This window comes from Ranitomeya variabilis, chromosome 1 (assembly GCF_051348905.1).
Source record: "Ranitomeya variabilis isolate aRanVar5 chromosome 1, aRanVar5.hap1, whole genome shotgun sequence".
NCBI classification, from domain to species: Eukaryota; Metazoa; Chordata; class Amphibia; order Anura; family Dendrobatidae; genus Ranitomeya; species Ranitomeya variabilis.
Window position 1 is genome coordinate 595,573,996 of NC_135232.1, and position 24,486 is coordinate 595,598,481.

The 24,486-nt window shown below is 47.1% G+C and overlaps 1 protein-coding gene across 7 annotated transcripts in view; it reads left to right on the plus strand.

Moving 5' to 3' along the window:
- The window catches only part of ARHGEF11 (Rho guanine nucleotide exchange factor 11), a 164,162-nt gene that overhangs the window by 76,972 nt on the left and 62,704 nt on the right, over positions 1 to 24,486 (plus strand). For all 7 annotated transcript variants that reach the window (XM_077258833.1, XM_077258844.1, XM_077258799.1 and 4 more), the window contains 2 exons: positions 750 to 821; positions 1,760 to 1,879. In XM_077258833.1, coding sequence (XP_077114948.1) covers positions 750 to 821; positions 1,760 to 1,879 — 192 coding nt within the window. The remainder of the gene's footprint in view (positions 1 to 749; positions 822 to 1,759; positions 1,880 to 24,486) is intronic.

The following is a 24,486-nucleotide window of genomic DNA, read 5'->3' on the forward strand; positions in this document are numbered from 1 at the left end:
GGGGTAGTTAGCTCTTAGGCTGTGAAGAGGCGTCTAGGGAGAGTTAGGCACGCTCCACGGCTATTTCTAGTGTGTGTGATAGGATTAGGATTGCGGTCAGTAGAGTTACCACCTCCTCAGAGCTTGTCCCAGGTTTTCAGTTTTAACCATCAGGTCATTTCGGGTGTTCCTAACCACCAGGTCCATAACAGATCCCTAGGGTTACTAGGGATCCTAACCATAACCCTAACCCTTAGGGTTAGGGTTAGGATCCCTAGGGTTAGGGTTAGGGTTAAGGTTAGGATCCCTAGGGTTACTAGGGATCCTAACCCTAACCCTAGCTATTTCTGTTTATAGTGGGTTTTCTAGTTGATTTTGATGATTGGCAGCTGTCACACACTTCTCAGCATGCGTTTAAAAAACGCAAACGCAGGAAACAGGAAAAAACGCATGTAAACGCGGCAAAACGCGTTTTTTTTTCTGCATGCAAAAACACATGCGTCTAAAAAACGCATGCGTTTTGCCGCGTTTACATGCGTTTTTTCACCACATGCGTTTTTTTAAAAACGCTGCAGATCAAAACGCAAGTGTGAAACCAGCCTTAAACAAATATTTAAAGACTCTCTAGAAAAAGTTAGTTTCTTGGTTGTGCCAGTAAACACATGTATTGGCCAACACGTTGGTATCCTGGCATTATCAACATCATCATAGTATGGGCTGAAAATTTTTATTTTTATTTTTTTATATATATTTTCCCTTTTTATTTTTAGGATCCTGAGGTTCAGAAGCATGCCACCCAGATCCTACACAAAATGCTGAAACAAGAAGAGACAGAGCTCCAGGTCCGGGACAATGGGCCACTATTTGGAGGGCAATTTCACTTTTTAACACTTGTGCATGCAGTCATCTGAGTGGGCACTATGTAATACTAAATTTTCCCTGAATTGGCCAATGGCAGAAGCATAACCAAAGCCACTCTCAACCATTGGTGGGGTCCGTGAGCTAAAACCCTTGGTACACAAACTAATAGTCCATGATTGGTCTTGACATTCAGATTGCTTTCCCTAGGTTGGTAGCTTTGACCCATCTTGGGAACCTCACTATATCAAATACTGGCCATGATGGTCAGGACTGCCTTTACGAGGTTGGTAGCTTTGACCCATCTTGGGAACTTCACTATGTCAGTGACTGGCCACGATGGTCAGGACAGCTTTTGCAAGGTTGGTAGCTTTTGATCCACTTTGGGAACCTCACTATGCCAAAGAGTGTCCATGGTGGTCAAGACTTGTTTTGAGGTTGGTCGCTTTGACCCATCTTAAAAAGCTCACTATGTCACTAAGCTAAGTGGCCATGATGGTGAGGACTGCCTTCACGAGGTTGGTAGCTTTGACCCACTTGAGAAACCTTTATGATACCAATCACTTTGCCATTGTTTTAAAAGACTGGTTGTGTAGTCAATTGGTGTCCTCGGGGGTTTTCGGGAGAGATAATTTTCAAGCGATCTGTATGAAATAACTCAAAAAAGTAATGAAACTGAGCAATGGGTCTCATTGGGTTTGTGGTGTCTGGATCTTCTAGTGGTGGGAGCTGTTGAGTTGGTTCTTGTAATAAACTTGTATTGATTTAGTGCAGTGTCTAGATGCCGCCCATTGGACCACCCAACTGTTATTTATGACTGGAGAGGGTCCAGACTGGTCTACTCATTAGGTTTGGCCGCAGCACATACCAGCCCTCCCACCATGTAGTTCATCTTTGGAGACGTGTTCTTTGTTATTTATAGGCTCTTTGTGAAGTTTATAACCGAACCCCGAACCCCAGTCTCCAGGAGCAGATAGAGGGAGCCAGAAGAAGAGTCCATCAACTGCAACTTAAGATCCGTCAGGAGACAGCTGGACCCGCAGTGAGTACTATCTCATCATGGAAAGCAAAGCTGGTGCTCCACAAGTATCTCACAATTACTCAGGACCTCTTAAGTCTGTTCTTCGTTTCCATTTTTCTGCTCCTGGTGGACACTATAATTGCATCATGGTGTCCAGACAAAGTCCCCGAATGTGACACATTCTATGCAGGTGTTTCTCATAAAATTTAGAATATCATCAAAAAGTTAATTTATATCGGTTCTTCAATACAAAAAGTGAAACTCATATATTATATAGAGTAATAACAAACAGAGTGATCTATTTCAAGTGTTTATTTCTGTTAATGTTGATGATTATGGCTTACAGCCAATGAAAAACCAAAAGTCATTATCTCAGTAAACTAGAATACTTTATAACACCAGCTTGAAAAATGATTTTAAAATCTGAAATATTGTCCTACTGAAACGTATGTTCAGTAAATGCACTCAATATTTGGTTGGCGCTCCTTTTGCATCAATTACTGCATCAATGCGGCGGGGCATGGAGGCAGAGGCGTATCTAGGGTTTCTGGCACCCGGGGCAAGAATTCATTTTGGCACCCCCCCCCAGGACATATGCGATTTGCACACTTAGTCATGTACCCACGAGCCGCTCTCCTTAATGCTCTCAATATTCAGTGAAAAACTGAGAGAAGCAGGAAGAGAAGCTCGTTGTCGCAGGACCATAAGTATGAAAATCACATATGAGTGAAGTGTCCATGTGACGACTACTGGAACCTGCAGAGCTGAATCCTGACATCGCAGCTTCTGAATTCTCACAACGCATGCACTGCACACTTTTAGGATTCTCCCTTGTTCATTTTCATAGAGTGAGGCCACGCATGTCTAGTCAGCACGTGACCGCATGTATGTAAATCGCCGGCACGAGAGAATCCTGACAGTGTGCAGGGCGCACTGTGAGAACTCAGAAGTCTGCAGTCACATAGAATGACTGCAGACTCATTACAAACCTGGACATCCCCTTTAATGCTCCTAACATAAATAAAAACATGAGAGTTAGTCAGTATCACAAATAACATTTACATCCAGGTACCTTATAGATGTCGTAGTCTCTGGAGTTGTTCTCCTTCTTTTCTTCATCTTGTCCAGATCCCATGATGAGTTTTCTCATCCACAGCCGTCTCTGCAGACTTCCATCTTCTCCGTTCTTTTGCATAAAATCTCCACATGATGCCCTTAAAGATACAAGTGTCATTATAATGCTCCTGAATAAAAAAAATTGCCCCTCGCTATATTGTCTGCATAAAATATGACCCCCACACTGTCCCTCTTATGGTATATGCTCTTCACACTGACCTCTCCTTTCCATACCGGACCCCTCTTCACACTGTCCTCTCACACTGTGTCCCCCCTATAGGGCCCAGTATTTATACTGTACTCTCTCATCACACTCCCCCTCCTTGGTATACTGTCCCCTCCTGGCTGTGCCCTTACACTGTCCCTCCATGCTACGCCCCCACTACTCAGTTTCTATTCTATGCCCAATCACTTTTCTCCCCCCATACTGTCTCCTCACACTATTCCCCTCCCTCCTCATACTGTCTCCTCTCACATCCCTCCTGTTCACCATACTGTCTCCTCATATATTTACCCCCTCACTTTCTATACTGCCTGCTCACCTGACTCCCCATTGTGTCTGCACACATCCCATCACCCTCACTCCCCATACTCTGTAAACATGCATTTTTCACATCGCTACTCATACTGTGCCCGCATACATTCCCCCATTCGCTCCCCATACTGTCTGCACCCATCCCCCCGTACTGTTTCCTCATACATGCCCCCCATTGCCCATACATGCCCCCCATTCTCCTGTACTGTTTCCTCATATATGCCTATTATTTTCTTCTACCCCACCCCATCATTGCTCTCTTCACCACCCCCATCTTCGCCTTCTCCACCACCACTATCATTGCTTTCTCCCCCACCACCCCATAATTTCCCATTCCACCACCTCAATCATTTCCTCATTTGTCTTTTCCACCATATCCATCATTTTCTCTTCCCCCACCATCCCCATCATTGCCCTTTCCACCACGATCATCATTGTCCTTTCCGCCGCCATCACCATACGTGCCCATTTCACCACCTCCATCATTTTCTCCCCCTCCAATATCATCAGTGTGCTTTCCACCACCACCATCCTTGTCCATTCTACCACGTCCATAATTTCTTCCCCACCTCATTATTGCCCTTTCCACCACCTCCATGATTTCCTCCTCCCCACCATCATTGCATTCTCCCCCCACCACCATCGACCATTCCAATTTCCACCTCAATCATTGCCCATTCCACCACCTCCATCATTTCCTCCCCCCATCATTGCCTATTCCTCCTCCATCATTGCCCATTCCACCACATCCATCATTTCCTCCTCTCCCTCCATCCCAATTATTGCACTCTCCCTGTCAGCCCCATCATTGCCCTCGCCTCTCCTCCCCGTACACACTCACACAAAACCATTTACCTCTCTGCACATTCACCCGCAGCGCTACGCATGCACGCACAAACACACACACACATATTGCGTACAGTATAATGGCCACACCTAGTTACTCCTACACACGCGGCTGAGCTCCGTACACCTTGCACACACGGCTCCGCTCCGTACACCTCGTACACACCCAGCTCCGCTCCCTACACCTTGCACACACGGCTCCGCTCTGTACACGTCGTACACACCCAGCTCCGCCCCATACACCTTGCACACACGGCTTCCGCTCCGCACACCTCGTACACACCCAGCTCCGCTCCATACACCTTGCACACACGGCTTCCGCTCCGCACACCTCGTACACACCCAGCTCCGCCCCATACACCTTGCACACATGGCTCCGCTCCATACACCTCGTACACACCCAGCTCCGCCCCATACACCTTGCACACACGGCTTCCGCTCCGCACACCTCGTATACATCCAGCTCCGCCCCATACACCTTGCACACACGGCTTCCGCTCCGCACACCTCGTACACACCCAGCTCCGCCCCATACACCTTGCACACACTGCTCCGCTCTGTACACCTCGTACACACCCAGCTCCGCCCCATACACCTTGCACACACGGCTTCCGCTCCGCACACCTCGTACACACCCAGCTCCGCTCCATACACCTTGCACACACGGCTCCGCTCTGTACACCTCGTACACACCCAGCTCCGCCCCATACACCTTGCACACACGGCTTCCGCTCCGCACACCTCGTACACACCCAGCTCCGCCCCATACACCTTGCACACATGGCTCCGCTCCATACACCTCGTACACACCCAGCTCCGCCCCATACACCTTGCACACTCGGTTTCCGGTCCGCACACCTCGTACACACCCAGCTCCGCTCCATACACCTTGCACACACGGCTTCCGCTCCACACACCTCGTACACACCCAGCTCCGCTCCATACACCTTGCACACACACGGCTCCGCTCTGTACACCTCGTACACACCCAGTTCCGCTCCATACACCTCGTACACACACGGCTCCGCTCCATACACCTTGCACACACGGCTCTGCTCTGTACACCTCGTACACACACGGCTCTGCTACATCCACACAAACCACTCCTGACCCCACACAAAACCTTACCCTCGTCCAGCACCATGAAAACCAGCAGAGTCCTGCACTACACAGAGGTCCTCCCGTCCCGATCATGTGACTGACTCCTCCCCTCCTGTGACCTCATCCTAGGTCCTGTGCGCACAGAGCAGCAGCAGCCATAGTTGTGGTGTGCGGCTCTCTGCGGTGGAGGGGCTCTGCTTCGGGACAAGTGCAGTCCCACCTGCGACCGCGGTAGTTACGCTGCTGACACTTGGGATTCCACGGGCAGCACTTTCTCTGAGCCGGCTGTCAATTTGACAGCCGGCTCAGAGAACGGGACTATAATCTCAGTGTGGGGGTGGCAGAATGCCGCCGACGAGGAGCCTCCTTGGACCACCGCATCATCAGGCGGCCTGCTGGCGCCCCCCTGTCGGCAGCGCCCGGGGCACGTGCCCCGGCTGCCCCCCCCTGGATACGCCACTGCATGTATCGGATGAGCCCCCACAGCCCCTTATATTCTGTAAGCCCCCCACAGCTTCCCTATATGCAACATGAGCCCCACATAGCCTCCCTATATACAGCATGAGCCCTACACAGGCTCCCTATATACAGCATGAGTCCCATACAGCCTCCCTATATGCAACATGAGCCGCACACAGCCTCCCTATATCCAGCATGAGACCCCCACAGCCTCCCTATATACACTGCATGAGCCACACACAACCTCCCCATTTATAGCATGAGCCCCACACAGCCTCCCTATATACTGCCTGAGCCACACACAGCCTTCCCATATACAACATGAGCCCCACACAGCCTCCCTATATATACAGCATGAGCCACAAACAGCCTCCCTATATACTGCCTGAGCCCCACACAGCCTCCCCATATATACACTGCATGAGCCCCACACAGCCTCCCTATATACTGCCTGAGCCCCACACAGCCTCCCTATATATATACAGCATGAGCCCCACACAGCCTCCCTATATACACTGCCTGAGCCCCACACAGCCTCCCCATATATACAGCATGAGCCCCACACAGCCTCCCTATATACACTGCCTGAGCTCCACACAGCCTCCCTATATATTGCATGAGCCCCACACAGCCTCCCTATATACTGCCTGAGCCCCACACAGCCTCCCCATATATACACTGCATGAGCCCCACACAGCCTCCCTATATACTGCATGAGCCCCACACAGCCTCCCTATATACACTGCATGAGCCCCACACAGCCTCCCTATATACACTGCATGAGCCCCACACAGCCTCCCTATATACACTGCATGAGCCCCACACAGCCTCCCTATATACACTGCATGAGCCCCACACAGCCTCCCTATATACTGCATGAGCCCCACACAGCCTCCCTATATACACTGCATGAGCCCCACACAGCCTCCCTATATACACTGCATGAGCCCCACACAGCCTCCCTATATACTGCATGAGCCCCACACAGCCTCCCTATATACACTGCATGAGCCCCACACAGCCTCCCTATATACACTGCATGAGCCCCACACAGCCTCCCTATATACTGCATGAGCCCCACACAGCCTCCCTATATACACTGCATGAGCCCCACACAGCCTCCCTATATACTGCATGAGCCCCACACAGCCTCCCTATATACTGCATGAGCCCCACACAGCCTCCCTATATACACTGCATGAGGTCCACACAGCCTCCCTATATAAACTGCATGAGGTCCACACAGCCTCCCTATATACACTGCATGAGCTCCACACAGCCTCCCTATATACACTGCATGAGCCCCACACAGCCTCCCTATATACACTGCATGAGCCCCACACAGCCTCCCTATATACACTGCATGAGCCCCACACAGCCTCCCTATATACTGCATGAGCCCCACACAGCCTCCCTATATACTGCATGAGCCCCACACAGCCTCCCTATATACTGCATGAGCCCCACACAGCCTCCCTATATACTGCATGAGCCCCACACAGCCTCCCTATATACACTGCATGAGCCCCACACAGCCTCCCTATATACTGCATGAGCCCCACACAGCCTCCCGATATACACTGCATGAGCTCCACACAGCCTCCCTATATACTGCATGAGCCCCACACAGCCTCCCTATATACACTGCATGAGGTCCACACAGCCTCCCTATATAAACTGCATGAGGTCCACACAGCCTCCCTATATACACTGCATGAGCCCCACACAGCCTCCCTATATATACAGCATGAGCCCCACACAGCCTCCCTATATACACTGCATGAGCCCCACACAGCCTCCCTATATACACTGCATGAGCCCCACACAGCCTCCCTATATACACTGCATGAGCCCCACACAGCCTCCCTATATACAGCATGAGCCCCACACAGCCTCCCTATATACACTGCATGAGCCCCACACAGCCTCCCTATATACTGCATGAGCCCCACACAGCCTCCCTATATACACTGCATGAGCCCCACACAGCCTCCCCATATACTGCATGAGCCCCACACAGCCTCCCTATATACACTGCATGAGCCCCACACAGCCTCCCTATATACTGCATGAGCCCCACACAGCCTCCCTATATACTGCATGAGCCCCACACAGCCTCCCTATATACACTGCATGAGCCCCACACAGCCTCCCTATATACACTGCATGAGGTCCACACAGCCTCCCTATATAAACTGCATGAGGTCCACACAGCCTCCCCATATATACACTGCATGAGCCCCACACAGCCTCCCTATATACACTGCATGAGCCCCACACAGCCTCCCTATATACACTGCATGAGCCCCACACAGCCTCCCTATATACTGCATGAGCCCCACACAGCCTCCCTATATACACTGCATGAGCCCCACACAGCCTCCCTATATACTGCATGAGCCCCACACAGCCTCCCTATATACACTGCATGAGCCCCACACAGCCTCCATATACACTGCATGAGGTCCACACAGCCTCCCTATATAAACTGCATGAGGTCCACACAGCCTCCCCATATATACACTGCATGAGCCCCACACAGCCTCCCTATATACACTGCATGAGCCCCACACAGCCTCCCTATATACTGCATGAGCCCCACACAGCCTCACTATATACACTGCATGAGCCCCACACAGCCTCACTATATACACTGCATGAGCCCCACACATCCTCCCTATATACTGCATGAGCCCCACACAGCCTCCCTATATACACTGCATGAGCCCCACACAGCCTCCCTATATACACTGCATGAGCCCCACACAGCCTCCCTATATACTGCATGAGCCCCACACAGCCTGCCTATATACTGCATGAGCCCCACACAGCCTCCCTATATACACTGCATGAGCCCCACACAGCCTCCATATACACTGCATGAGGTCCACACAGCCTCCCTATATAAACTGCATGAGGTCCACACAGCCTCCCCATATATACACTGCATGAGCCCCACACAGCCTCCCTATATACACTGCATGAGCCCCACACAGCCTCCCTATATACTGCATGAGCCCCACACAGCCTCACTATATACACTGCATGAGCCCCACACAGCCTCACTATATACACTGCATGAGCCCCACACATCCTCCCTATATACTGCATGAGCCCCACACAGCCTCCCTATATACACTGCATGAGCCCCACACAGCCTCCCTATATACACTGCATGAGCCCCACACAGCCTCCCTATATACTGCATGAGCCCCACACAGCCTCCCTATATACAGCATGAGCCCCACACATCCTCCCTATATACACTGCATAAGCCCCACACAGCCTCCCTATATACTGCATGAGCCCCACACAGCCTCCCTATATACACTGCATGAGCCCCACACAGCCTCCCTATATACTGCATGAGCCCCACACAGCCTCCCTATATACAGCATGAGCCCCACACATCCTCCCTATATACACTGCATAAGCCCCACACAGCCTCCCTATATATTGCATGAGCCCCACACAGCCTCCCTATATACTGCCTGAGCCCCACACAGCCTCCCCATATATACACTGCATGAGCCCCACACAGCCTCCCTATATACTGCATGAGCCCCACACAGCCTCCCTATATACACTGCATGAGCCCCACACAGCCTCCCTATATACACTGCATGAGCCCCACACAGCCTCCCTATATACACTGCATGAGCCCCACACAGCCTCCCTATATACACTGCATGAGCCCCACACAGCCTCCCTATATACTGCATGAGCCCCACACAGCCTCCCTATATACACTGCATGAGCCCCACACAGCCTCCCTATATACACTGCATGAGCCCCACACAGCCTCCCTATATACTGCATGAGCCCCACACAGCCTCCCTATATACACTGCATGAGCCCCACACAGCCTCCCTATATACACTGCATGAGCCCCACACAGCCTCCCTATATACTGCATGAGCCCCACACAGCCTCCCTATATACACTGCATGAGCCCCACACAGCCTCCCTATATACTGCATGAGCCCCACACAGCCTCCCTATATACTGCATGAGCCCCACACAGCCTCCCTATATACACTGCATGAGGTCCACACAGCCTCCCTATATAAACTGCATGAGGTCCACACAGCCTCCCTATATACACTGCATGAGCTCCACACAGCCTCCCTATATACACTGCATGAGCCCCACACAGCCTCCCTATATACACTGCATGAGCCCCACACAGCCTCCCTATATACACTGCATGAGCCCCACACAGCCTCCCTATATACTGCATGAGCCCCACACAGCCTCCCTATATACTGCATGAGCCCCACACAGCCTCCCTATATACTGCATGAGCCCCACACAGCCTCCCTATATACTGCATGAGCCCCACACAGCCTCCCTATATACACTGCATGAGCCCCACACAGCCTCCCTATATACTGCATGAGCCCCACACAGCCTCCCGATATACACTGCATGAGCTCCACACAGCCTCCCTATATACTGCATGAGCCCCACACAGCCTCCCTATATACACTGCATGAGGTCCACACAGCCTCCCTATATAAACTGCATGAGGTCCACACAGCCTCCCTATATACACTGCATGAGCCCCACACAGCCTCCCTATATATACAGCATGAGCCCCACACAGCCTCCCTATATACACTGCATGAGCCCCACACAGCCTCCCTATATACACTGCATGAGCCCCACACAGCCTCCCTATATACACTGCATGAGCCCCACACAGCCTCCCTATATACAGCATGAGCCCCACACAGCCTCCCTATATACACTGCATGAGCCCCACACAGCCTCCCTATATACTGCATGAGCCCCACACAGCCTCCCTATATACACTGCATGAGCCCCACACAGCCTCCCCATATACTGCATGAGCCCCACACAGCCTCCCTATATACACTGCATGAGCCCCACACAGCCTCCCTATATACTGCATGAGCCCCACACAGCCTCCCTATATACTGCATGAGCCCCACACAGCCTCCCTATATACACTGCATGAGCCCCACACAGCCTCCCTATATACACTGCATGAGGTCCACACAGCCTCCCTATATAAACTGCATGAGGTCCACACAGCCTCCCCATATATACACTGCATGAGCCCCACACAGCCTCCCTATATACACTGCATGAGCCCCACACAGCCTCCCTATATACACTGCATGAGCCCCACACAGCCTCCCTATATACTGCATGAGCCCCACACAGCCTCCCTATATACACTGCATGAGCCCCACACAGCCTCCCTATATACTGCATGAGCCCCACACAGCCTCCCTATATACACTGCATGAGCCCCACACAGCCTCCATATACACTGCATGAGGTCCACACAGCCTCCCTATATAAACTGCATGAGGTCCACACAGCCTCCCCATATATACACTGCATGAGCCCCACACAGCCTCCCTATATACACTGCATGAGCCCCACACAGCCTCCCTATATACTGCATGAGCCCCACACAGCCTCACTATATACACTGCATGAGCCCCACACAGCCTCACTATATACACTGCATGAGCCCCACACATCCTCCCTATATACTGCATGAGCCCCACACAGCCTCCCTATATACACTGCATGAGCCCCACACAGCCTCCCTATATACACTGCATGAGCCCCACACAGCCTCCCTATATACTGCATGAGCCCCACACAGCCTGCCTATATACTGCATGAGCCCCACACAGCCTCCCTATATACACTGCATGAGCCCCACACAGCCTCCATATACACTGCATGAGGTCCACACAGCCTCCCTATATAAACTGCATGAGGTCCACACAGCCTCCCCATATATACACTGCATGAGCCCCACACAGCCTCCCTATATACACTGCATGAGCCCCACACAGCCTCCCTATATACTGCATGAGCCCCACACAGCCTCACTATATACACTGCATGAGCCCCACACAGCCTCACTATATACACTGCATGAGCCCCACACATCCTCCCTATATACTGCATGAGCCCCACACAGCCTCCCTATATACACTGCATGAGCCCCACACAGCCTCCCTATATACACTGCATGAGCCCCACACAGCCTCCCTATATACTGCATGAGCCCCACACAGCCTCCCTATATACAGCATGAGCCCCACACAGCCTCCCTATGTACACTGCATGAGCCCCACACAGCCTCCCTATATACACTGCATGAGCTTCACACATCCTCCCTATATACACTGCATGAGCCCCACACAGCCTCACTATATACACTGCATGAGCCCCACACATCCTCCCTATATACTGCATGAGCCCCACACAGCCTCCCTATATACACTGCATGAGCCCCACACAGCCTCCCTATATACACTGCATGAGCCCCACACAGCCTCCCTATATACTGCATGAGCCCCACACAGCCTCCCTATATACACTGCATGAGCCCCACACAGCCTCCCTATATACTGCATGAGCCCCACACAGCCTGCCTATATACTGCATGAGCCCCACACAGCCTCCCTATATACTGCATGAGCCCCACACAGCCTCCCTATATACAGCATGAGCCCCACACAGCCTCCCCATATATAGCATGAGCCCCACACAGCCTCCCCATATATAGCATGAGCCCCACACAGCCTGCCTATATACTGCATGAGCCCCACATAGCCTCCCTATATACTGCCTGAGCCCCACACAGCCTCCCTATATACTGCCTGAGCCCCACACAGCCTTCCCATATGCAGCATGAGGCCCCCACAGCCTCAGGATAATTTTACCTTTTATTTGGCTGCTATTTGGCTTCTAATCATGTTTAGCGTTGGCATTATTTATCGGCTCATATAATCAGTAAGAAGTGTTCTCTAGCGCAGATACAAATTGTTTTAAAGCATCTATAGACAAAGACGCAGTAGAGTGGTACTGTGCCATTATCTGCCGCAGGAACATTGGTGTTGTGAGCGCCACTGGATTTTCAATTTTTTATCTCTGTGTATGATTTTTTACCACTCTTTTTTTACATCATGTATTTTTTATTAAAGCATATGACACGCCATTAACACAGTCCGATATAATTTCCAGACAAATACCGTACATTAGATACATGACCTGATAATATATTTTCATTTTACTAAACAACACCCTTACCACCTAACCAACCCCCCTCTCCCTCCCCCTAATCTCTTGCCCATTATCCAATACAACCATCTGACAGCATCACCTCTTGAGAAAAGATAACAAGCTTTGATTTTTTACCACTCTAACCAGCAGGCAGCATCTCAGTCACCCTCCTTCAATATGAGAGAGCTTTGTTCAGATAGAAACAAAAGATTGCACACCATACAAAAATTCTTCCATCTGGCTCATTTAGAGACTCCAATAGAGGAGCATAGAGATAATACAAATAAAGCCATAGATTCCCTGAAAAGTTTGGAACACCACCTCATTAAGGAAATGAGGGATCTCTGGGAGATCGCTACATTAGAGAGATATTTGTCATGTAATTGCATACCCAAAGGGTTAACAGTATATAAAGCAATATCTGGGGATATTGGAGACCCAGAGACAGTTAAAGAATGGGATGCAATGTTTAAAGATTTTTCAGTGAGGACGGTATCCTTTATAATTGAGAAGAGGAAACAACATCTGACTGTACTAAAAAGAAACATCTCCAAATTAGTCAATGAAATAAAACCATTTGAACAACATCCAGATATTATCAAGCTCTCAAAAAGCATTAGGATCAGAATTTTAACAAAAGAAAAAGAAATTTTAGAAAGAAAGCGACGCAAGTTTGATAAAAACCCAATTTTGGATAGGGTTACTATAGTTCCACCTAGAATCGATACTCCAGATGAAAACATATACAATTCTAATAATGGGACTGAACTGAGTGAGGAACATCAGATCTCAAGGAGAATAGACCAATTTGAAATATTAGATGAAACAACAGGAAGCCTCACCTCCTATGATAGATATTCAGTACATCCCACCGATGATACAGAAGTTAGGGTGAATTATGAGACCCCCAATCAATTGGAAATAAGTGCTAATTCAGGAGACTCATGGCCTTCTGCGCGTGATATATCCATCTATACACCCATATCATCACAGGCTTTTCAGTACAGATTTCAAATTCTGGAAAACAGTGAGGATTTCCCATCTACAAGTGGGATGAATAACCTAAATCAAAATAGTGTAATTAATTCTTCCATTACGAAATCAAAAACTACAAAAAAAAACTTCCAAGAAAACTTCTAAATTGGCTACACACACTGGACCCATGGATCCAAAACAACAAAAAATAAAGCATAATCATCACCCTTTTTTTCAATTGGGCCAAAAAAGGCACGAAAAAGGGGGTGTAGGGGTGGGAAATTTAACCCAAAAAAGAGGGAACAAAACAACAAAAAAGAACTAAATAATAAAGATCACCAACAACAAAAAATATTTAACCTGAGTAAGCATCAACTAGGCCATAACGAAATTTCCCTACTTAACAGAGGACTAAAATATGCCCCAAATATAAAATTTGACAAATTTCAGGCATTTTTTGGCATCAAATTATTTGAGACAATTGGCCATTAAAAAATACTTTTTAAAAAATAAAGGCATCGTTCCACATGATCCCCCACAAATAGCAGATCCCTATGCACATACCACCTTAAAGCCAAAATCTAACTTCAATCCGACTCATGAATACTCGGAGTCATTTGAAGCGTTCCAAAAAAACGTAATACGTGACATTAGAAAAATTTCAAATAAGAGGTGTTCTAAATTTAAAAACAATTTAACAAATGAGGAACGCAAAGCTCTAAAACAACTCCAAGGTAACAAGATGATAGTAATCAGACCAGCCGATAAAGGTGGGGGGGGGCATAGTCATTCTCAATTCAGAGGACTATGCGAAAGAGGCACATCGACTACTGAGTGATGCACGTAGATATAGCCTCCTACCCAATGATCCAACGGATGGATACATTGGAGAATTGAAGGATTTATTAAAAAAGGGACGAGAACAAGGTATTCTGACCAAAAGAGAATTTCATTTTATTAATACAGAGCATCCTAGAATACCGTACTTCTATTACCTTCCCAAAATCCATAAATGTCCCATTAACCCGCCCGGAAGACCCATTATGTTCGGGGTTGTCTGTCTTACAGCAAATATGTCAAGATATGTAGATTGTCACCTACAAAAACTGGTCCCCAAGCTTCCATCATATTTGAAAGACAGCACGCATATTCTTAGAATCTTGGAGAAAATTTAATGGAAGGAACACTATATTATGGGTACACTCGACATCTCCTCACTCTATACAGTCATACAACATGACAAAGGATGCGAAGCAGCAAAATTCTTTTTAGATAAACAGGAAACACTACCTGGAGAACAAGTTTCCTTTATTTTAGAATGTATGAGGTTTATATTGACCCATAATTATTTCCTATATGAGGTGCACCACTACTCCCAGCAGGGGCACTGCCATGGGTACCAGGTTCGCACCTAGTTATGCCAACTTATACGTGGGGAAATGGGAGCACCACACCATCTACCATGGGGCATCTGTGTGCGAACCTGGTACTCTGGCAACGTTTTATAGATGATATTGTTTTTATTTGGTCTGGTGGCCCTGCACTATTGGCAGATTATATCACTAATTTAAATAAAAATGAGTATTTTTTAAATGTTTCAGTCATCACCAGCTCGGAATCCATAAATTTTTTAGATCTTAATATTTTTATTGAAAACGGAAAGATCCACACCGAAACCTATCACAAACCCACAGATGCAAATAACTACATCTCCCTTGGAAGTTGTCATCTCCCTAGCTGGCTACTGAACGTCCCTAGGAGACAATTTATCTGGGCACACAGAAACTGCTCAAAAACACAAGATTTTAACCATGAAGCATAAGTCCTTACCAGTAAATTTGTACACAAGGGATATTCTAAGAGCTCACTATCTATGGCCAAACAAATAGTTGAAAAGATACCTAGAGCACAGCTATTCCAGAACAAAGAGAAAAATGATAATCAGAAACTATCTGAAATAGTCCCAATTATTACACAATTTAACGCAAATACGCATCTCCTCAGAAAGATAGTGAATAGACATTGGGACATTCTAAAGGAGGATAAAACTATTGGGGATAAATTGCCCAAACGTCCATTATTTATTTATAGAAAGGCAAACAGCCTGGGCGGTAAAATAGCTCCCACGGTCCCAAATCCCCATGTTGCTACCTCACATTCCCTTCAATATAGATGTTCCGGCTTTTACCCGTGCCGAAAATGTAAACCCTGTAAGCTATTACATACAAAAAAAACATTATTATCTAATGGAACCAGCGATTGGTCAATTACCGTAATGATTTTATAACATGTACATCAGAAGGGGTTATCTATTCGATCAAATGTCCATGCGACAAATTATATATAGGCAGAACTAAGCGCCCCCTGTATGTAAGAATTAATGAACATCTACGCAATATAAATAAAAAATTTCAAGGTCACCTGTTATCAAAACATTTCTTGACGGTTCATGGAGGATCAATAAAGGGTTATCACTATTACAGGTCTAAAGCTGGTTCACAGGAGTTGGAGAAAGGGCGATGATTTTTGAGCTGGATACTTTGATCCCAAAAGGGCTCAACAGCGAAATCGAGCTAATTGCATTCAATACCTAAGGAGGACATGTGATTGCCGCTGCGCATATAGGTACAGACTTTTCCCATATGGACCATCCCTGAGGAAGGAATACGTTAATTCTGAAACTCGTAGGAATTGGTCCACTGTGCTCTCCTTAGCCAGTCACGTGAGCGATCACGTGACCGTGACGTCACGCAAGGTCCTGTACTCGCAGTGTACCGAGCGGCTGTGCAGCGCAACGTGTATTTACTACACGCCGGTAAAAACTTCAGAGGCATCCTGCCACCGGCTGGGGCAGAGGTAATAGTGCCAATACCTGAAGGACTCATATTGGACCTCCAAAGACGGACACTCCACATAGGCAAATAGCACATAAGAGGACAACATCACACAACGTAATCAAGCATATCGGGTAAATCGCCCTTAGCCATACCTGAAGCTGGCGTTCAATTATGTATGCTTGATACTTCCAAGACTCTATTATACATTACTGGGTGCCCTTCATACAATTTTTTCTGCAGTGGCATTTGTTTTATTAGGATCATTTTTACCTTTTATTTGGCTGCTATTTGGCTTCTAATCATGTTTAGCGTCGGCATTATTTATCGGCTCATATAATCAGTAAGGAGTGTTCTCTAGCGCAGATACAAATTGTTTTTATTAAAAAAAAAATCAAATCTACACATATTTGGTATCGCCGCGTTCAGAATCGCCCGATCTATCAATAAAAAAAGCATTAACCTGATTGCTAAACAGCGTAGCGAGAAAAAAATTAAAAACGCCAGAATTACGTTTTTTTGGTCGCCACGACATTTCATTAACCCCTTCACGACCTTTGACGCATACGCTGCGTCATGAAAGTCGGTGCCAATGCGACCTATGACGCAGCGTATGCGTCATGGAATGATCGTGTCCCTGCAGATCGGGTGAAAGGGTTAACTCCGATTTTACCCGATCTGCAGAGACAGGGGGAGTGGTGCTTCAGCCCAGGGGGGGGTGGCTTCACCCCCCCATGGCTACGATCGCTCTGATTGGCTGTTGAAAGTGAAACTGCCAATCAGAGCGATTTGTAATATTTCACCTAAAAAACTGGTGAAATATTACAATCCAGCCATGGCCGATGCTGCAATATCATCGGCCATGGCTGGAAATACTCAAGTGCCCCCCCCCCACACCCACCGATCGCCCCCCCCCAGTCCTCCGTTATGGGGTCCGGTCCCCTCCGTCCGCCTGCCGGCTCCCCCGTCCTCCTGTCCGCTCCCTCCTTGCTCAGATCCCCCCCCTGTGCTCCGATCACCCCCCCCGTGCTCCGATCCACCCCCCCACCACCCCTTCATACTTACCGATCCTCCCGGTGTCCGGCCGTCTCCTCGCTGGGCGCCGCCATCTTGGAAAATGGCGGGCGCATGCTCAGTGCGCCCGCCGAATCTGCCAGTCGGCAGATTCCTTACAAAAGTACATTTTGATCGCTGAGGTAGGTTCTATCACAGCGATCAAAATAAAAAAAATAATAAATAACCCCCCCCCCCTTTATCACCCCCATAGGGACAATAATAAAATAAAGAAATTTTTTTTTTTCTTTTTCCACTAGGGTTAGGGTTAGAACCAGGGTTAGAACTAGGGGTAGGGTTAGGGGTAGGGTTAGGGTTACGGGTAGGGTTAGGGGTAGGGTTATGGCATGTGCACACAGAGCGGATCGGCCGCGGATCCGCAGCGGATCGGCAGCGGATCGGCAGCGGATCGGCCGCGGATCGGCGGCGGATCGGCAGCGGATCGGCAGCGGATCGGCCGCGGATCCACAGCGGATCGGCCGTGGATCCGCAGCGGATTGGCCACGGATCCGCAGCGGATTGGCCACGGATCCGCAGCGGATTGGCCGCTGCGAATTCGAAGCAGTTTTCCATCAGGTTTACAGTACCATGTACACCTAAGGAAAACCAAATCCGCTGTGCCCATGGTGCGGAAAATTCCGTGCAGAAACGCTGCGTTGTATTTTCCGCAGCATGTCAATTCTTTGTGCGGATTCCGCAGCGTTTTACACCTGTTCCTCAATAGGAATCCGCAGGTGAAATCCGCACAAAAAAACACTGGAAATCTGCTGTAAATCCGCAGGTAAAACGCAGTGCCTTTTACCTGCAGATTTTTCAAAAATCGTGCGGAAAAATCTCACACGAATCCACAACGTGGGCACATAGCCTTAGGGTTAGGGTTGGAATTAGAGTTAGGGTTGGAATTAGGGCTAGGGTTTGAAATAGGGTTAAGATTAGGCTTGTGGTTAGGGTTACGGATAGGGTTAGGGGTGTGTTGGGGTTACAGTTGTGGTTAGGGTTGGGATTAGGGTTACGGTTGGGATTAGGGTTAGGATTAGGGTTGGAATTAGGGTTACGGGTGTGTTGCGGTTAGGGTTGTGGTTAGGGGTGTGTTGGGGTTAGGGTTGTGATTAGGGTTATGGCTACAGTTGGGATTAGGATTAGGGGTGTGTTGGGGTTAGTGTTGAAGTTAGAATTGAGGGGTTTCCACTGTTTAGGCACATCAGGGGTCTCCAAACGCAACATGGCGCCACCATTGATTCCAGCCAATCTTGCGTTCAAAAAGTCAAATGGTGCTCCCACCCTTCCAAGCCCCGACGTGCGCCCAAACAGTGGTTTACCCCCACATTTGGGGTACCAGCGTACTCAGGACAAACTGGGCAACAACTGTTGGGGTCCAATTTCTCCTGTTACCCTTGCAAAAATAAAAAATTACTTGCTAAAACATAATTTTTGAGGAAAGAACAATTATTTTTTATTTTCACGGCTCTGCGTTATAAACTTCTGTGAAGCACTTGGGGGTTGAAAGTGCTCACCACACATCTAGATTAGTGCCTTGGGGGTCTAGTTTCCAAAATGGGGTCACTTGTGGGGTGTTTCTACTGTTTAGGCACATCAGGAGCTCTGCAAATGCAATGTGACGCCCGCAGACCATTCCATCAAAGTCTGCATTTCAAATGTCACTACTTCCCTTCCGAGCCCTGACGTGTGCCCAAACAGTGGTTTACCCCCACATATGGGGTATCAGCGTACTCACAACAAACTGGGCAACAAATATTGGGGTCCAAATTCTCCTGTTACCCTTGTGAAAATAAAAAATTGCTTGCTAAAACATCTTTTTTGAGGAAAGAAAAATGATTTTTTATTTTCACGGCTCTGCGTTGTAAACTTCTGTGAAGCACTTGGGGATTGAAAGTGCTCACCACACATCTAGATTAGTTCCTTGGGGGGTCTAGTTTCCAAAATGGGGTCACTTGTGGGGGGTTTCTACTGTTTAGGCATATCAGGGGCTCTGCAAACGTAACATGATGCCCGCAGACCATTCCATCAAAGTCTGCATTCCAAAACGTCACTACTTCCCTTCCGAGCCCCGGCATGTGCCCAAACAGTGGTTTACCCCCACATATGGGGTATCAGCGTACTCAGGAGAAACTGGACAACAACTTTTGGGGTCCAATTTCTCCTGTTACCCTTGGGAAAATAAAAAATTGTGGGCTAAAAAATCATTTTTGAGAAAAGAAAAATTATTTTTTATTTTCATGGCTCTGCGTTATAAACTTCTGTGAAGCACTTGGGGGTTCAAAGTGCTCACCACACATCTAGATTAGTTCCTTTGGAGGTCTAGTTTCCAAAATGGGGTCACTTGTGCTGGAGCTCCAATGTTTAGGCACACAGGGGCTCTCCAAACGCGACATGGTGTCCGCTAATGATTGGAGCTAATTTTCCATTCAAAAAGCCAAATGGCGTGCCTTCCCTTCCGAGCCCTGCCGTGCGCCCAAACAGTGGTTTACCCCCACATATGGGGTATCATCGTACTCAGGACAAACTGGACAACAACATTTGGGGTCCAATTTCTCCTATTATCCTTGGGAAAATAAAAAATTCTGGGCTAAAAATAATTTTTGAGGAAAGAAAAATTATTTTTTTCTTTTCACGGCTCTGCGTTATAAACTTCTGTGAAGCACCTGGGGGTTGTAAGTGCTCACTATGCATCTAGATAACTTCCTTGGGGGGTCTAGTTTCCAAAATGGGGTCACTTGTAGGGGAGCTCCAATGTTTAGGCACACAGGGGCTCTCCAAACGCGACATGGTGTCCGCTAACGATTGGAGCTAATTTTCCATTCAAAAAGTCAAATGGCACGCCTCCCCTTCCGAGCCTTGCCGTGCACCCAAACAGTGGTTTACCCCCACATATGAGGTATCGGCATACTCAGGAGAAATTGCCCAACAAATTTTAGGATCCATTTTATCCTGTTGCCCATGTGAAAATGAAAGAATTGAGGCTAAAAGAAATTTTGTGTGAAAAAAAAGTACTTTTTCATTTTTGCGGATCAATTTGTGAAGCACCTGGGGGTTTAAAGTGCTCACTATGCCTCTAGATGAGTTCCTTGGGGGGTCTAGTTTCCAAAATGGGGTCACTTGTGGAGGAGCTCCAATGTTTAGGCACACAGGGGCTTTCCAAACGCGACATGGTGTCCGCTAACGATGGAGATAATTTTTCATTCAAAAAGTCAAATGGCGCTCCTTCCCTTCCGAGCCTTACCATGTGCCCAAACAGTGGTTTACCCCCACATGTGAGGTATTAGTGTACTCAGGAGAAATTGCCCAACAAAATTTAGGATCCATTTTATCCTGTTGCCCATGTGAAAATGAAAAAATTGAGGCTAAAACAATTTTTTTGTGAAAAAAAAGTACTTTTTCATTTTTACGGATCAATTTGTGAAGCACCTGGGGGTTTAAAGTGCTCACTATGCTTCTAGATAAGTTCCTTGGGGGGTCTAGTTTCCAAAATGGGGTCACTTGTGGGGGAGCTCCAATGTTTAGGCACACGGGGGCTCTCCAAACGTGACATGGTGTCCGCTAAAGATTGGAGCCAATTTTTCATTCAAAAAGTCAAATGGCACTCCTTCCCTTCCGAGCCCTGCCGTGCGCCCAAACAGTGGTTTACCCCCACATATGAGGTATCAGCGTACTCAGGACCAATTGGACAACAACGTCCGTGGTCCAGTTTCTCCTTTTACCGCTGGGAAAATAAAAAAATTGTTGCTAAAAGATCATTTTTGTGACTAAAAAGTTAAATGTTCATTTTTTACTTCCATGTTGCTTCTGCTGCTGTGAAACACCTGAAGGGTTAATAAACTTCTTGAATGTGGTTTTGAGCACCTTGAGGGGTGCAGTTTTTAGAATGGTGTCACTTTTGGGTATTTTCAGCCATATAGAACCCTCAAAATGACTTCAAATGTGAGGTGGTCCCTAAAAAAAATGGTTTTGTAAATTTTGTTGTAAAAATGAGAAATCACTGGTCAAATTTTAACCCTTATAACTTCCTAGCAAAAAAAAAATTTGTTTCCAAAATTGTGCTGATGTAAAGTAGACATGTGGGAAACGTTATTTATTAACTATTTTGTGTCACATAACTCTCTGGTTTAACAGAATAAAAATTCAAAATGTGAAAATTGCGAAATTTTCAAATTTTTTGCCAAATTTCCATTTTTTTCACAAATAAACTCAGAAATTATCGACCTAAATTTACCACTAACATGAAGCCCAATATGTCACGAAAAAACAATCTCAGAATCGCTAGGATCCGTTGAAGCGTTCCGGAGTTATTACCTCATAAAGGGACACTGGTCAGAATTGCAAAAAACGGCAAGGTCATTAAGGCCAAAATAGGCTGGGTCATGAAGGGGTTAAAATGCAATAACGGGTGATCAAAAGAACATATTTGCACCAAAATGCTGTCCTTAAAAACGCCAGCTCGGCATGCAAAAATAAGCCCTCACCTGACCCCAGATCATGAAAAATGGAGACGCTACGAGTATCGGAAAATGGCACAATTCTTTTTTTTTTTTTTTTTTTTAGTAAAGTTTGGAATTTTTTTTCACCACTTAGATAAAAGAGAACCTAGACATGTTTGGTGTCTATGAACTCATAATGACCTGGAGATTCATAGTGGCAGGTCAGTTTTAGCATTTAGTGAACCTAGTAAAAAAGCCAATCAAAAAACAAGTGTGGGACTGCACTTTCTTTGCAATTTCACCGCTCTTGGAATTTTTTTTCCCGTTTTCTAGTACACAACATGCTAAAACCAATGATGTCGTTCAAAAGAACAACTTATTTCGCAAAAAATAAGCCCTCACATGGCCATATTGACGGAAAAATAAAAAAGTTATGGCTCTGGGAAGAAGGGGAGAAAAAAACGAACACGGAAAAACGGAAAATCCCAAGGTCATGAAGAGGTTAAAGGGACCAAAAGTAATTGGACAATTGACTCCAAGGCTATTTCATGGACAGGTGTGGGCAATCCCTTCGTTATGTCATTCTCAATTAAGCAGATAAAAGGCCTGGAGTTGATTTGAGGTGTGGTGCTTGCATTTGGAAGGTTCTGTTGTGAAGTAAACATGCGGTCAAAGGAGCGCTCCATGCAGGTGAAACAAGCCATCCTTAAGCTGCGAAAACAGAAAAAACCCATCTGAGAAATTGCTACAATATTAGGAGTGGCAAAATCTACAGTTTGGTACATCCTGAGAAAGAAAGCAAGCACTGGTGAACTCATCAATGCGAAAAGACCTGGGCGCCCACGGAAGACAACAGTGGTGGATGATCGCAGAATAATCTCCATGATGGAGAGAAACCCCTTCACAACAGCCAACCAAGTGACCAACACTCTCCAGGAGGTCGGCGCATCAATATCCAAATCTACCATAAAGAGAAGACTGCATGAAAGTAAATACAGAGGGTTCACTGCATGGTGCAAGCCACTCAAAAGCATCAAGAATAAAAAGGCTAGACTGGACTTTGCTAAAAAACATCTAAAAAAGTCAGCACAGTTCTGGAAGAACATTCTTTGGACAGATGAAACCAAGATCAACCTCTACCAGAATGATGGAAAGAGAAAAGTATGATGAAGGCGTGGTACAGCTCATGATCCAAAGCATACCACATCATCTGTAAAACACGGCGGAGGCAGTGTGATGGCTTGGGCATGCATGACTGCCAGTGGCACTGGGTCACTAGTGTTTATTGATGATGTGACACAGGACAGAAGCAGCTGAATGAATTCTGGGGTATTCAGAGCCATACTGTGTGCTCAGATCCAGCCAAATGCAGCCAAACTGATTGGTCGTCGTTTCATACTACAGATGGACAATGACCCAAAACATAAGGCCAAAGCAACCCAGGAGTTTATTAAAGCAAAGAAATGGAATATTCTTGAATGGCCAAGTCAGTCACCTGATCTCAGCCCAATTGAGCATGCATTTCACTTGTTATAGACTAAACTTCAGACAGAAAGGCCCACAAACAAACAGCAACTGAAAACCACCGCAGTGAAGGCCTGGCAGAGCATCAAAAAGGAGGAAACACAGCGTCTGGTGATGTCCATGAGTTCAAGACTTCAGGAAGTCTTTGCCAACAAAGTACTAAAAATGAACATTTTATTTAAAATTATTGAATCTGTCCAATTACTTTTTGGTCCCTTTAAAAGCAGGGTGGCACATGTTAAGGAGCTGAAACTCTTAAACCCTTCATCCAATTTTAATGTGGATACCCTCAAATGAAAGCTGAAAGTCTGAACTTCAACTGCATCTGAATTGTTTTGTTTAAAATTCATTGTGGTAATGTCTATAACTAGTGTTGAGCATTCCGATGCTGCAAGTATCGGGTATCGGCCGATACTTGCTGTATCGGAATTCCGATACCGGGATTCCGATACTCTTGTGGTATCGGGTATCGGGTATCGCAACAACATTAATGTTAAAATGTGTAAAAGAGAGAATTAAAATAAAAAATATCGCTATACTCACCTCTCCGACGCAGCCGGGACTTCAGCGAGGGAACCGGCAGCGTTGTTTGTTTAAAATTCGCGCTATTACTTGGTTACGTGAATTCCCGGCTTGTGATTGGTCAGGTCGGCCACGTTGCCGGGACGCGGACCAATCACAGCAAGCCGTGAC